Source organism: Aspergillus nidulans, chromosome VII (assembly GCF_000011425.1).
Source record: "Aspergillus nidulans FGSC A4 chromosome VII".
NCBI lineage: Eukaryota > Fungi > Ascomycota > Eurotiomycetes > Eurotiales > Aspergillaceae > Aspergillus > Aspergillus nidulans.
In genome coordinates, this window is record NC_066263.1 from 1,352,144 (window position 1) to 1,366,870 (window position 14,727).

Here is a 14,727-nt window from a genome sequence, read left to right on the forward strand (position 1 = left end):
AGCAAGAAATTATACTAACAAAAGAAACCCCCAAGAACAATGTTGGTGCATTCTAATCAGTCTCACTGCCCATGTTGAGCGGGTACAAATGCATCTATAGTGTCAGCCCGAACGTTGACCCCAACCATCCGACTGCCCGGACCTAAGAGGCGGGAGCCTATCATCTAGGACACCTGCAGCTGGAACATCCTCTTTGGGTCTCTCCTTTGATTTCTCCAGCTCTCTTGGCATTTCCGGAGTCTCGCCTCAGGTGGATTCTTATCATTCGAATACTCATCGTCCCATCCTTCAAGCCACGGTCAACTTACATGCCCTTTCATGCGATAGATGACACGTCTGCTCAAAATCCTACGTAATAGATGAGATGGAAGCAATGGTTTTATACATGATGAAACGGTTGCTTAAATACTGGTAGAGGACGGTGGGATTCATGTATAAGGAGGAGTTATAAGGCAATATTAGACCTGATTCCGAATTTATCATTTGACTATCTATGGTAGTCTATATACCCTCAAATCGGGCTCTGACACGCCAGGAGATGCATTCGGTGTTATTGGCTATCTATCGGTATCTCTTCAATCTATAATGTGTAATAAATTTAGCTCAATCTTGCCATCTTATCCCGTCGCATCTAAGAATCATATTGCTCCCGGTAATCAATCCCTACCAATCCCTGCCAACTCGTAAACTGGTTTCATAGTTGGGTTGCACGGATTTAACCCAAATGTCTGAGTTATAAGGAAGTTCTGCTCTTCTTGGTCTCTGATTGCTCCTCGTTATGTGACCACTTATCTGAACACTACCCATACTAACAGTTTCATAGTTCCATTCAATCAATCCCTAGAGTACCCTGCTGTCTGACCCCAGCAGTGAGTCATGGTCATATAAAACACCCTTCTCACTAAGCACAAGTACCTGCAACAAGTCTACAACCTGATTTTGTGAATCTATAAATGGAAGCCATGGGTGGGTGCCGAATATCCCGGGAGGGCTTCCATCTACAACTCAGAATGGGTTTGTGAACATCCTTCGTCATCTTTTATCTCCTTTACTGCTGGCTTTCAAATACGACATGTGCAGTGGCCCAGTTCTAAGTTGTCCTGTACTCGATCCCATGAGCCGTCAATGAGTAATTATCTGTGGGAATGATTCTACGATACTCAATCAGGTGCCATCAGCTTGAGCACTTGCGCGTCAATCATCCCATTCTGACCCTGCCGTGTAACTCTAGCCTGACTGCCCAAATAGATTCTCCAGGATAACCCCGTATTTAAACCCCACTATGAATCTTTTCTGGCCCTTCTAACACCTGGACAGAGTCTGTTGTATTTAGCACCAGCAAGTACCTAGGTACTAAAGCATCCGGTCTGCGCGCTTATAGTCATTCCAAAACTCCCTCAAACCAAGTATAAGCTCGTAACGAGTCTCATCCATACTTCATCCATGCATACATACACTGCAAAACCACCCCGGACCCGTACAGTATCCCAATCAACCCTGTACCCGGGGTAAGCTGTGACGTGGCTGTGCGATGCTAAAGCAACTGCTTGTAAGTTCATGGATGAGAACAGTTCTGCCTGATGTTGTTCTAACTCTTATATCCTTTGCTTTCACCTCATTTATCCAGCAACGTTATCGTTCTCGTCCATCAAAATCCGCATTAAGAAGATACAACGTACCTATAAAAAGTCCTTGCGATGAAGCAAACCCTATTCTCGCTCATCTTCATCCCGCTCCTCGCACCAGCCCTAGCCCTAGTCGCGCCGAAACTTCCAACTGGTCTTGGTCTTGAGAAGCGGCAGACTGTGAGTATATACTTTATTCCAGCATCTGTTTACCTTATTTTCTCCGTCCGGTAGGCCTATAGTCGAGAAGGAGTAGAGTATAGATTTTCTCTACATAACAAACATCTTACGCTCCCTGTACAGCCCCACTAAACAACTATCATACTATAGCAGTGCTCCATGCTTCCCTGCGACGAAAACACAGCGATCCTCTGCAGTCTCCTAAATTGCGGGACTTGTGAGGTAAGTTGGGCTTGGTTTCTTATAACAGCTGCTGTCTTGACACTCTGGGAGAACAGAACGCAGCTAATGATTCATTGTAATTTAACAGGGCGGAGTCTGTACGGGCACCGCAACTGGTGGTTCTGAGGCTGATTCTGGCTCAGCCATCTCTGACTTGACTGCATCTCTTGGTTCAACTAGCTCTCTTGGCCTGACCAGTTCTGGTGCTGTTCCTTCCACTCTTCCTATTAACTTATCCGCTTTGACTGGCTCGAGTGTCTCCGCCGGAGGTGCTTCTATCAACTCAATCAACTCCACGTCTTTGACTAGCTCGACTTCCTCTATGCCAATTGATTTGACAGGCTTTGCTGGTTCGGCTGGTTCCACTGCTTCTACTGGTTCAACTGACTCTACTGTTGTGAATGGGGCCGCTGGCGCTGTGGATTCGACTTGATGGGCTGCGTACGAACGGGGCCCTTCCAGTGCAGTGGAAGGAAGCCTGATGACTGGTTATAATCCATATATGATATTTCTGGCTAGCTAGCCCTCCAAGCCAACACAAAACTTCAGCCATCTTTCTAGACCTGATATTGAGCTACCTCTGATCCGGTTCAAAGGTTGACTGAGTTGAGTACTTACAAAGGACCTGACGGACAAGAAGAGTTAAATACGTCGAGTAAGGAAGATTGCAAAGTATTCTAATGCCTACTTACGCAACATAATTACAAGACACAGGCACGGATTGACTGGGGATAAGGGCTTTCTCTCTGTGCTTTTTCATTCAAGATGATGAATCTCAGCTTCCGGTGGCCTGCTGACCCAGCTGTCCTGCGACATCTCACTTCTATATACCTAGACATAGCTAGATACTTCCAAAAGCTCTGTTCGTCTCAACGTACCTTTACGGGGTTTAAATTGAACCTATTCCTAGCATAGCGCGTATGGAAATACACCCTGCCTACACAAGGATTAAGACGAAAATGCACTTCTTTGTCTCACCTGCTCCTGGCCGGGTCAATGGAATATCCGTGAAATCCCCTTTCCATTGACTTCTCTGTGTCCTCAAAACGGCCTCTTCATACCATGAAGTCTACTTTCCCCCTCCCTCTCCTCTCCATCTCCCTTACCATCTCCTACTCCACCTTTTTGACTGCCCCGAAGCCTCCCAGCATTCACGCAGCCCAATCTCGGCTTCCAGTGAGTCAGTTTTAACTGCCAATCTAAACGAGCTTCATGCTATCCTGGAAAGCGGGAAGACAGGCTCATTCACTGTAGTAGCAGCGAAATGTCAGGCCGCCACCGGTTTGCCATGTCTTGCATCCAGATCATGTTGTATCCTAATCTAACTCCTCTAAATAACAGCCACCAATCGTATCCCCCAAAGCAGCAACTCAATGTTCAGAGATTGGAGCTCTAATTCTCCCTCTGTTAAGACCCGGTGCTGCCATTTACTACACCGGAATACTGGGGAGGCGTACTTCGATATTCGACCTGCCTAACCTAGCTCAACTTCGGTAGCTCTACTACGGCACGTCGGGTCAGCATCGAAGGCATAGTAGTACAATATCGGGCATGACGGTGAGGTCAAGCTGGAGCGTATGCCCTGCCCATCTTCTCGTCGTGGTTAGCTGACTTATTATCATCCTCAGGCATTTTCTCACGAAATATTACTAGCCACATACATTTCATTCTACAGCTATTTCTACCGTAACGCTACAGTAACTTTACTACCAACCAATACTTACCAACAGGCCACACTCCTTTTTTCTTCTCCTTCCCCTTCTTTATCCTTTCCCCTTAGATGCAGCAACATCCAGTACCGAGGACTCGTCCTCACTCCTGCCTCGCCCAGCAGCCCTCGGCCTCGCCGAAGGCTCCGCATTTCAAAATCACAAAGAAAAAGCAAGTCCACAGAACCATAAGTCAAACCCGATATCACACACATATAGTCCCAGCCAAAAAAATCCCCCGCTCTATGAACTAAGCGAGGGAAAGCAGACGTTAGGCATCCTGAGGGCCCCTGCTTACCTCTCCAAACGGCCTGACGCCTTGCTGTTTTCTTGCCTGTTTACGGTAGTAAACTCTCTTCGCCCACTTCCAAGCCTCAACGCCGGCGAAGAACAGCGCGGCTTCAACAAATACAATTCCCCACTCCCAGCTGATACCTGTGTGCTTGAACACGACTGTATTCAGGACAGGGATATAAAGAATTGGGAATGTGGTGATCCAACCTGCCATGATGGACCAGAAGAGAAATTTATTGCGCCAGACATCATACATCCACTGGGTGAAGTATTTCTTGCTATCAGGCTGCATGCGGAAGAACGACAGGCGGAGGTTGACCATTTCCCAGGCCAAGAAGAGCGCGAACCATGTGAGGCAGACAAACGTGGTAGCCCGCGCGCGGAAGACCAGGTCGCAGGCGTCAGAGTACTCGCGGTTACAGCCAGACGCAAGATTGCCGTCGCCGAATCCCCACATGCGTAGGGAGAACGCAGAGAGACATAACGCTGCGGTCCAGAAGCCGTAGACGAGAATGTCGACGATTATCTCCCAGGTGAAAATCCCCTGCTTGGATTGCGGTGGTCGGTCCATGATGTCTGGTGCTGCGACCTCCATACCAAGACCCATGTCTGGCATGCCAGACGTGATCATGATGATCCAGAGGATCTCAACAGGGGCGAGCGGGAACACGGATTTGCCGTCGAGGTCTTTGAAGGCGAGCCCAATGAGCAGTGTGCATGCTTGCGCAATATTCTCTGAAAGTAGATGCAGCACGAACTTTTGGATGTTGTCGAAGATGCGGCGGCCTTCTTCGACAGCGTTCAGAATCGATGCGAAGTTGTCGTCAGTGAGGATAATGTCTGAGGCGTCTTTGGCGACGTCCGACCCGGCTTGGCCCATGGCGATGCCGACATCAGCGTGTTTGAGAGAGGGTGAGTCATTGACACCGTCACCGGTCATTGCTGCGAACCTACCGCGCCGGTGAAGGGCGTTGATCATGCGTACTTTTGTTTGAGGGGCACATCGAGCAATCACAAGTGGGAGGGTTGGGAGGTCATCGATTTCTTCATCGGAGAGTCTATCGAACTGAGCGGCCGTCATGACCATGGCCTCGGCCACATCTGTTCCGAGGACTGACATATCTGCCGGGAGGATGCCCACCTGCTGGGCAATTGCTTTAGCCGTCCCTGGATGGTCGCCCGTCACCATGTGCACCGTGATCCCAGCCTTATAGCAGGCAGTGATGGACCCCGCAGTTTCAGGACGCGGCGGGTCATACAAGCCGATGAGGCCGAGGAAGCAGAGGTTCTTCTCAATATCATCGCGGTTGAGATCAGATCCTTCAAGGGTTCGGCCTTGCTCGTTGTAAGGCCGATGAGCCAGTGCCAACACGCGTAAGCCCAATTTGGCAAGTTCCTCCATGTTCTGGAGAATCTGACTGCGCATCTCGTCGTTTAGAGCCACAGGAGCCGATGAGTTGTCCCAAACAGCCGTCGTGCAGGCGTCGACGATCCGCTCCACGGCACCTTTGGTAAATACCATGCTGTGCTCCCCGTCTGGAGTCTCTTTGCTGAAGATGACAGACATCCTCTTCACCGTTGAATCAAACGGAAATTCTGCCTTTTGATGCCACACGGCTTTCGACCCCTTGGTCCATCGGTCTCGGTTCCAGTTGAAACGGGAGGCAAACACTTCAATGGCGATCTCAGTTGGCTCACCTCGGGCACGCCAATCTCCTTCCTCAGACTTGAAAACGTGAGAAAGGTTAGCCATAGACGCAACGTCCAGGAAGTCTTCAAGTGCACGGTTCCCTTCAACTAGACTTTCCACATTCTCAGTCACAGGGCCCTCTTTTTCGTCGACGAAGTCCACTGGTGAAAGCGGCGTGAAAGTGACGTCTCCGACGGTTGGGTTGAAGGGCTCGTTCGAATTACCAACGGAGTATGTCCCCCGCGAAGGTATCCAGGCCTTCTTAACCACCATTTTGCCTTGGGTCAAGGTACCAGTCTTATCAGAGCAGATATTGGTCACCGCTCCAAGGGCCTCTAATGAATCCAACTTGCGGACAATCACATTACGTTCCACCATGCGTTTTGTCCCGACAGCCATGGTGATTGTAAGAACGACCACCAAACAGGCAGGGATCATACTCAGACCGGTTCCAACAGCGTACAAGATTACCTCGTTATCGTTCGAGAACAGATTGGCTGCCATGACAATAATGGCAAAGAGCACAGCGACACCAAATAGCAAGATAGCAAGTTTCGACAACTTACGCTGCAACGGAGTCCCTACATTAACTCCCAGGAATCGGCCCACTGCGTCAGTACCAGTCAGCGTCCATGCCTGGAGGTACCAGCGTTTCTTGGTCTCGCCGTCAGGACCGCGTTTGACCGGACGGCGCTTGCTGTTAGTGGCACGAAGCGCGGCCGCGATGGAACCAATCTCGGTAGCCATGCCTGTATTAACGACTACGCCTCTGGCACGACCACGAGTGACAGTGCTTGAACTGTAGGCAAGATTCAGCCGGTCACCGGGGCCGGTCTCTTCCTTGAACGTAGAGTCGCATTCCTTTTGCACGGGGAGGGATTCTCCAGTGAGAAGGGCTTCATCGGTCTCGAAGTTGACGGCTTCGACCAGTCTAATCAGGTCAATCCCCGTACCTCCATCATTGAATAAGAGTTAACTCACCGGATATCCGCAGGGACGGTATCACCCGTCCTCAACTCAACCATATCACCGGGGACAATCTCAGCAGATGGAACCGAGAAGGTCTCGCCGCCTCTTGAAACGGTTCCCGTTGGCGAACTCAACGAATGCAACGACTCCATAGTCTTCTCGGCTGCATATTCCTGGAAGAACCCGACAACAATATTCAGGATGATGACGGCTGAGATCACGCCGCCCTCAATCCACGATTGAATTCCGAAACTGACCGCCATGGCCAGAATCAGCACCTGCAACGACGAATTGGATCAGACTCTAGGAGCTCTTATATAAATGATGTGTTAGGAAAAGAGGAAAGTGGGCCGCTTAACTAGCATCATTGCATTGGCCACCTGGCGCACGAGGATCTTGACAACAGAGACACCCTCGCCCTCGTCGAGCTGGTTGGGCCCATATTGCTGAAGGCGACGGGCGGCCTCATCCTTTGTCAGTCCCTCGTCGACGTTGGTCCCGAGCTCTTTCAAAACGACATCGAATGGGAGACAGTAAGCCGGCTGGCTCAGGTCAGCATGGCCGGGGCGTATCCCTCCAGGGTCTGCAGTCTTTTCGCGAGCCATTGACAACTGAGATGATAAGCCCGTCGGACAGATCCAATGAAACAAATCGTCTGCAGATTCGAAGGTCAAGCCTAAGGTCTACTTGGAGGTCACCTGAGTCGGCGAAAGAATAATGAGCTGAGATCACTGCTTGCGGCAATGGCCAGACTATATGTCTTCAGAGACGGGACACCGGTCGGCGGCCACCTCCTGCCGCATAATGGTATTGAGTTTTCCCCTCTCCCCGCCCTATGGAGCATCATCCAGACATCGAGTAGCGATTGGTAGACATGCGCCAATCACTTGGCGCCCAGGCTGATGCTCTTGGCTGCGATACCAGACTGGCTGGCTTAGGTGGGAACCGTGGGATTGCTTGCCCACGGGGCAAAGCTGGCCAAAAAAGGGTTGCAAAGAAGTCAATCAAATGCTCAAGTGAAAAGGTTATCTAGCTATAGCTAACTCAAGGGAGGACTTTGATGATGGGCGAATAAGACTGTTTGTTGGTATACTTCATATACATTTTACAGGAGTCTTATTCGGCTCGATTTCTCAAAAAGCTCCAAGCCGCAACTATGCTTCTTTTCAACCGAGCCGACTTGGCAAGGTAGCAATCCAGCAATCCAGAACCAACTGATGGGCGTGTCTAGCCGAGCTAGGCCAGTAACCGCATCCGGGCACGTGCTTATATACTCAAGGTGGTTGGTGAGTCATTTCTTGGCTGCTCGCCCGCTCTTCTTGGCGAAATCTGGAAAGGCTTTGCCAAGGCACTGTTTCAGATTACCTACCTCTCTAGGACCGATCAGCGAGGCTCAAAATTCACAGGGGCCTCGGCGAAGCATCAGGAACACAGGACCGACTTAACCATCTTCCATTTTACGACAGATTTCCCAATGAATGCAGTTGATTATCAATTTCTAGATATCAATTGAGCTATATACTGTGCCGGACACTCCAATTTAATCATCACAAGGAGGAAAGCGCTAAAATGCAATGTGTTTCGGTAGTCCTACACGGCAAAAAAAGCGGTCTCGGAGTATTGAGTAGAAGTCGTAGAGAGGTTTATCGCCCCTGCCGTGCGCTGAGACTAGCAAATGCATCTGGGCTATGCCGTCCATTCTGGAACCCATTGATGTCCACACTTTGCTGGCTCATGTGCGCTCGTATAAACCCAGTATTAGCAGCCGGATTGACCGAATTCGCATTCATAGCGTATGCAGACGGCTGAGTAGTGGCCTGGATCGAGTTTTGTGATCCAGGCGCAGCTGAAAACCCTAGAAAAGGATTCTGCGTTCCAGGTGTCTGAGGAGCCTGAGGAGCATTGGTTTGTTGGCCCAAAGGGTTCAGACCCTGGCTAGTAGGTATGCCTCCAGCCGCTGCCTGGGGCTGTACGGCCTGCTGTTCCGGAATAGCAGGAGGACGTGCAGACAGGTTGTACAAAGCAAGAATGCTGTTCTTGTCAACTCGGCCCGTGGGCTGCGGAGCAAACGGCTGAGCTGGTTGTTGATATCCGAACGGAGGTTGAGCGTTGTAACTTTAGAGTGGCGTGTTTGGAGCAGTCGCAGATTGGAACGGGTTAAATGGGCTCTGCCCAGGTTGTGCGGTCGGCAATCCGGCCTGGGGCTGCGACTGCTGCTGCTGCTGTTGGAAGGGTGAAGGCTGTCCAAAAGGTGAGGTTAGAGATGGCATAGTGTTTGCATGTTGGAGGGCCGGGGGGAACGGAGCTCCACCGGCTGCTGTTACCGCTGGGTTCTGGTTCTGGAATGTTATTTGCTGTTGGGGTGCGGAGGCCTGGTTGAAAAAGGGATTTGTTTGGGCTGAGTAAGGATTCTGGGGAGGAGGGGTGTTCAGGCTGGGCTGTGTTAGACCTCCAGTCTGGAAAAAAGGGTTGTTCCCGCTATCGAGTGGCTGTGGAGACGAAACAAGGCCGCCTTGCGCAGGTACGAATGGAGACGCGAGAGGCTGGGTGTATGTTGGGAGTGAATTCTGCCTGTTTGGATACCCCCCAGTCGAGTGCGGAAACAGAGGCTGTGCCACTTGAAGGTTCTGGAACGATTGCTCAAGAGACTGGGTAGATTGGGGTTGGGGTAGTGGCTGTGGTTGCGAAGTAGACACGTCGAAAGGATTATAGCTTGTTCCATTGACCTGCGACGGTTGTGCTAGCTGCGCGGGTTGTTTGGCATCCAACTGATCGAAAGGATTGAGTGATGCGCCCGATGCAGCTGGCGTCCGAACCTGTGGTGTTTGCCTTCCTTCTCCCAGCCTCCTGAGTGTCTCCACTGTCTTGTCAAAATTCCCATCCAGTTCCCGAAGGGCGGTGGTATTCCTGCGCTCATTCGTAAATCCCATATCCCTCAACTTGGCGAGCTTGGACTCAAATGACGAACGACGCGAATCGCTAACAGGCGAGTCTGGGCCATGGCTGCCAGCAGAATGGCTGTTGAGGTTCACAGCAGACGAGGCAGACCGAAGACCGAACCCAAACGGCCGGGAAGGTTTCGGAGGCAACGGCGGAGGTGAGCCCTCCGGCGATCGTGTATAGCTAGGGTCCTGGCGGCTTGGTGGCTTTGGCTTCCCATCTTCCAATGTCCTTGTTTGGTATTTTTGCCGAATGAACCGCTCCATGCATGCATCGGATTCATCGATATCAGTAGGGACGGGCGGTTGGATGTTCCTGGGGTTATAGATCTTGTTCACGAGGATGTTTCCACGCGATTTCATGTTCTAGCGAGTCTACTCGTTAGCCGTCTGATTCTGTCTGTGCGGTCGGACCGGATGGCTCACATCGACTTGATCTGAGGCCCAGCTGTCCATACTCAACGATTTGACCTTCGAAATGTGCGTTCCCATCTTCCTGTGCAAGGCTGCACATCGCATGCATAGGAATATGCCTATCTATATCCGCCCGCATTAGCTGCCTTGTTCGGACGATCGGCTTGGAATCGATCAAGTACATACATTCCAACTGGCCCATCCTGTTAAAACGAGGCAATCAGTCAGCCAGGGCACAATATGCTGCGATAGAGTTGATCATACCTGGATTCATGGCCGAGCAGTCGGCACACCGGTCATTGCCGGGAACCGACCGGATGAGATCTTGTAGAGCACGCTCATTGCGCAGCTGCTGTCGTTTACTGATACCAGAAACCATGTCGAATTATGGAGAGCTTTATTTAAGGATAGGAGATGCGCGGCCTGGTGGCTCGGGCAGGCCAGAGGTATCAGATAGTGGCGGGATAAGGGAATGTACAGAATTAACGAGCGGATAAGCAGCACATATTTACCAAAGAATGTGCTGTCATAAGTCTATTGGGAATAATCGAAAGTGATGATAGAAGAGAAGTTGGAAGAGTGGCAGTAAAAGGAGAAAGTGAGAAGCAACAGGTAAGGTGTGGAGGTGGGGAAACCGCCGGCCGGCCATGGCCCTCAATGTTATTACTGAGCACAAGGTGCGCCTTAGCTGAGTTTACGAGCATTTTCTTCATCTATTCCTCAGCTCACATATGTCAGTCTTGTCAGGCTACATTGCATGTCTTGGTAAGCTGCTATGGTAAATCCAACGAATTGGCCCAGTCAGACATTCCGACACGTCCGTCGCATGTATTTTTTTGGCCACTCAGGGGAACAGATATAGGCCCAATAAATATACGGAAGGGCTTAGCTCATACGACTCCGCCCATTCCATCTCACTCGCCCCTTCAGAACCTTTATACACGTTCTTGTAAGGTGGTTACGGCTTTCTCTTCGCTCGACCAGGGAGCGTCTGGTCTTGGTCAAGCGTCTGGTGTATCCCCTTGTTTAACCTGGAAGACATGCCTTCGAACTTCAGCGAGGCCCGTACCTGATGTACTCAGTAAACCCAGGTAGCAGACGCACACCACAATCCGCTAGTCCGAGCTCTGTTCCAAGGTTCCAGAATGACTACGATGATTTTCGAGTTCGAAAAAGATGTATGAGCAGCAGGTGACTCCAGCCACCACAGCACTGAAGCTTCTGAAGAAACCCAGCACGACAGCGGAGCCTTAAGATGCTCGTGCAAAGCTTAATCTCGTTCGCCAATATGACCTACCATCCTATGGGTATAACCTTAAACAGTTACAGGAATTGGAGGTTGATTATGCGTTCTGAGGTATGAAAAGTGTGAAGGAGAAAAGGAAAGGACCGCGTGCGAATTCTGATGGGCAAGTTATAGCGTCGGTGGATCACGTGTGTATGCCTTAGGCCTCAATATTAGCCTCAAGCGGCTCCATATAACTGTACTTAGAGTGGGCACTGTGAAGCTGTTATTGTCAAAGCTGTCAGTTTCGACGTACGCGGTTTTGCTACCTGAATGCAATCATAATGTGGTAGACTCCATAACACCGAGCAACGAGAGTCCAGTGTCCTCTGAGCCTGACTGTAGCTAGTCAAAGTACGGACAGAGTCTCCAGAAATGTTCACTCCAAAGCATCGAGATGGCGACTATTGATGTAGAGAGTCTACCAGACCAGGTGTAAAGCTTTAATCGTAATTGAGTGCTCAGAGTATGTCTCTACAATCAGGCGTCAATAACTACATATCTCGCAAGGTAAAGTGATGCAAGCTCTAATGCTACCGAACTGTCCCACGGACTAGCTGAGCACATGACCTTGGTAAGCGAAGAAATCAGTCACGTGAGCGCACGCTAACAGTCGATTCTGTTTTCTTTCTCCCTTCCCTCCATCTTACCTTCTCAAAAGTCAACGACTTTGCGTTTCGCACCTTGACGCGGATCGCACCCTTGATGATGGGATGCGGCCGTATCAAACCCTTTATTCTCAGTTATATGAGCAGAGCTCAGCTCGAACCACACAGTGAGCGTCTAGCCTGACAGTGGCATAGAGGCGTACTTTTTTTCAAGTTCGTTCAGTGGAAGATCAAAACCAAACAGTTTTTAGCAGGACTGCGTCTACTCCACCCTGGTGTTTGTCATTGTTGAACAGCAGGACTATTTTTACGACGAACATTCAGTTAGCACAAATGGTATTGGTCTCATACATTTTCTAGTCTTTTGTAATCGTCGATGGATGTATCAGTATTTCCCTGTAGAAGGCCTGTAGAAACTAGTGTTATACCACAGCTGCAACAACCTCTCTTCGCGCTTCTAGCGGATAAAGCGTTCAATGGTTTATGATGGATGGGCTCAGCTATTCTGATGAGAGCTAGACGAGCCTGATGAATAAGATCGACTGCGGAGTACACTCGGAATTTCCCGCTGACCAAAGAGAAGTGCGCTGTTAATAATAATTGAGAGAGCCCCATCCGTCCAACACCTCGGCAACGTCAGAGTACAGATACCGTACTACAGAGTCGAAGAACACCTCTATTAATCATCATGGAAAACATTCTGAATTCACATCTAATGAGATTGTTTCGATCCTCTGTATGAGTAATGCCGCCACAATGTAGACAACCATGGTCGACCGCCTATGGCCTGATATTGCCACGCATGTTGGCCCTCTTTGTGTGTCGCCCACCCCCTGCAGGCAGCGGCCCTGAACATCGGCAAAGACAAATAATGCGGAGAGCTTTCTTTGGAGCCAATCTTAAGACATCTGCTGCTGACTCAATTCGAAGGTCTGGGTCCCGGATCCCTCAGATGTGACCCCCCTGATTGGTGAGCACTGAGCGTCGTGTTCGATAGCATTCTAAGTTCCTGGGGTCGGTTGTCCTTATAAGCTTGGGTTATTTGTATCCCTGTCCTTCCTGCTCATCCCGATCGTCTCTCCTCTTATCCTCTTCTCCTCCTCCATCTCCCTCTACTTGTCCCTTTCTTCCTTTATTATATTCTGCCCTTGTCTTGTCCACATCCATCATGGCTTCCGCTGCTCGATCCGCATCACGCGCCTTCTTGCGCTCTTCCCTCAGACCAGCTGTCCGCAGCTCCCGGTTTGCTCTTCCTACTCAAGGCCTCCGCGTTGCTTCTCGCCGTGGATACTCTTCCGAGGCGAGCTCCGGGAAGTCTTCTAACACCCTCCTGTGGGCCGGTGTTGCTCTCGCAGGTGGTGCCGGTGCATACTTCTACCTCCAGGGCGGCGATGTTGGCGCTAGCACCAAGGTCTTCACTCCTACAAAGGAAGACTACCAGAAGGTGTATAATGCCATTGCCGAGCGTCTCGCCAACGAAACCGACTACGATGATGGCAGCTATGGACCTGTAAGCTTCTCGGTCTCGTGCTTGTGTCTGCTCTCCAACTAATGTCCCGACTCTCTAGGTCCTTGTCCGTCTAGCCTGGCACGCAAGCGGCACCTACGACGCAGAAACCGGTACTGGTGGCAGCAACGGCGCGACCATGCGTTTCGCCCCCGAGTCTGACCACGGCGCCAACGCCGGTCTCAAGTACGCCCGTGACTTCCTCGAGCCCATCAAGGCCAAATTCCCCTGGATCACCTACTCCGACTTGTGGACACTTGCGGGAGCCTGCGCGATCCAGGAACTCGGCGGCCCAGACATCCCCTGGCGCCCTGGCCGCCAGGACAAGGACGTTTCTGGCTGCACACCTGACGGCCGTCTTCCTGACGCGACCAAGAACCAAGACCACATCCGTGCCATTTTCGGACGCATGGGTTTCGATGACCGCGAGATGGTTGCTTTGATCGGTGCACACGCTCTTGGTCGTGCTCACACGGACCGCTCTGGTTTCGATGGACCCTGGAACTTCAGCCCTACCGTCTTCACAAACGAGTTTTTCCGCCTGTTGGTTGAGGAGAAGTGGCAGCCGCGGAAGTGGAACGGCCCCAAGCAGTTCACTGATAACACAACCAAGACACTGATGATGTTCCCGACTGACCTGGCACTTGTCCAGGACAAGGGGTTCAGGAAGCATGTTGAGCGGTATGCTAAGGACAGCGACGCCTTCTTCAAGGAGTTCTCTGAGGTCTTTGTCAAGCTGCTTGAGCTTGGTGTGCCTTTCAACAGCAAGGTTGAGGACCGATATGTCTTCAAGAGGTCTGAGTAAGGTGCTTCTACTCAGCGACAGGATTATTTGTTAGTGTGTTCAGCTGGGGTTCTTTCGCATACCCCCTTTTCTGCTTTTCTATGTCAAGATATCCCGACTTTTTTCTGCCACTCGTCATATTGGGATGTTTCTGGCTATCTCTGCCGATTTGCTATTACTAGATTGTACCACTATCGGATAGATTCTTGAGTAGAGGTGCAATACACGAAGAGTTTCACGTTACCACCTAACAAAACGCATAGCAGCGGTGATCGAGGATCACTCGAAGCAGAAATACATTCCCGTATTCCTCTAATCATAGGCGTTCTGCGTAGTAAATGACAGTTGTTGGTCTGCTACGTCAATGCGGTGGGTGACCTCCATCCAATTCCGCACTCCAAAAATTTCCCCGCAAATATTTCTCTCCAGTAACGACAACCTCCCGCTTCCACCATACTGGCTCAAGTGGCTTCTTTCTATTTGGTTGATCCCTCTAATAGG

At 50.6% G+C, this 14,727-nt stretch overlaps 4 protein-coding genes across 4 annotated transcripts, besides 1 other annotated feature; 2 read left to right on the plus strand and 2 right to left on the minus strand.

The window, feature by feature from the left end:
- Window positions 1-14,727: part of a sequence feature (contig 1.26 403..389371(1)) that runs on past both edges of the window.
- Window positions 1,698-2,460, plus strand: ANIA_01627 (uncharacterized protein; the record flags this gene model as incomplete). Its single annotated transcript, XM_654139.1, has 3 exons — window positions 1,698-1,805; window positions 1,956-2,027; window positions 2,116-2,460. The coding sequence occupies 3 exons, from the start codon at window positions 1,698-1,700 to the stop codon at window positions 2,458-2,460; spliced, it is 525 nt and encodes a 174-aa protein (XP_659231.1).
- On the minus strand, window positions 4,008-7,294 carry ANIA_01628 (Na(+)-exporting P-type ATPase enaB; the record flags this gene model as incomplete). The annotated part of the gene is made up of 3 exons (XM_050612821.1): window positions 4,008-6,651; window positions 6,702-6,967; window positions 7,049-7,294. The coding sequence occupies 3 exons, from the start codon at window positions 7,292-7,294 to the stop codon at window positions 4,008-4,010; spliced, it is 3,156 nt and encodes a 1,051-aa protein (XP_050468695.1).
- ANIA_01629 (putative GTPase activating protein for Arf) lies at window positions 8,333-10,610 on the minus strand (the record flags this gene model as incomplete). The annotated part of the gene is made up of 5 exons (XM_050612822.1): window positions 10,307-10,610; window positions 10,229-10,245; window positions 10,055-10,165; window positions 8,844-9,994; window positions 8,333-8,804 (listed from the first exon to the last, which is right to left on the minus strand). Exons 1-5 carry the CDS (start codon window positions 10,419-10,421, stop codon window positions 8,333-8,335), a joined length of 1,866 nt encoding a protein of 621 aa, XP_050468696.1. The 5' UTR covers window positions 10,422-10,610.
- Window positions 13,035-14,470, plus strand: ANIA_10220 (peroxidase). Its single transcript, XM_050612823.1, has 2 exons — window positions 13,035-13,445; window positions 13,504-14,470. The coding sequence occupies exons 1-2, from the start codon at window positions 13,104-13,106 to the stop codon at window positions 14,245-14,247; spliced, it is 1,086 nt and encodes a 361-aa protein (XP_050468697.1). The 5' UTR covers window positions 13,035-13,103; the 3' UTR covers window positions 14,248-14,470.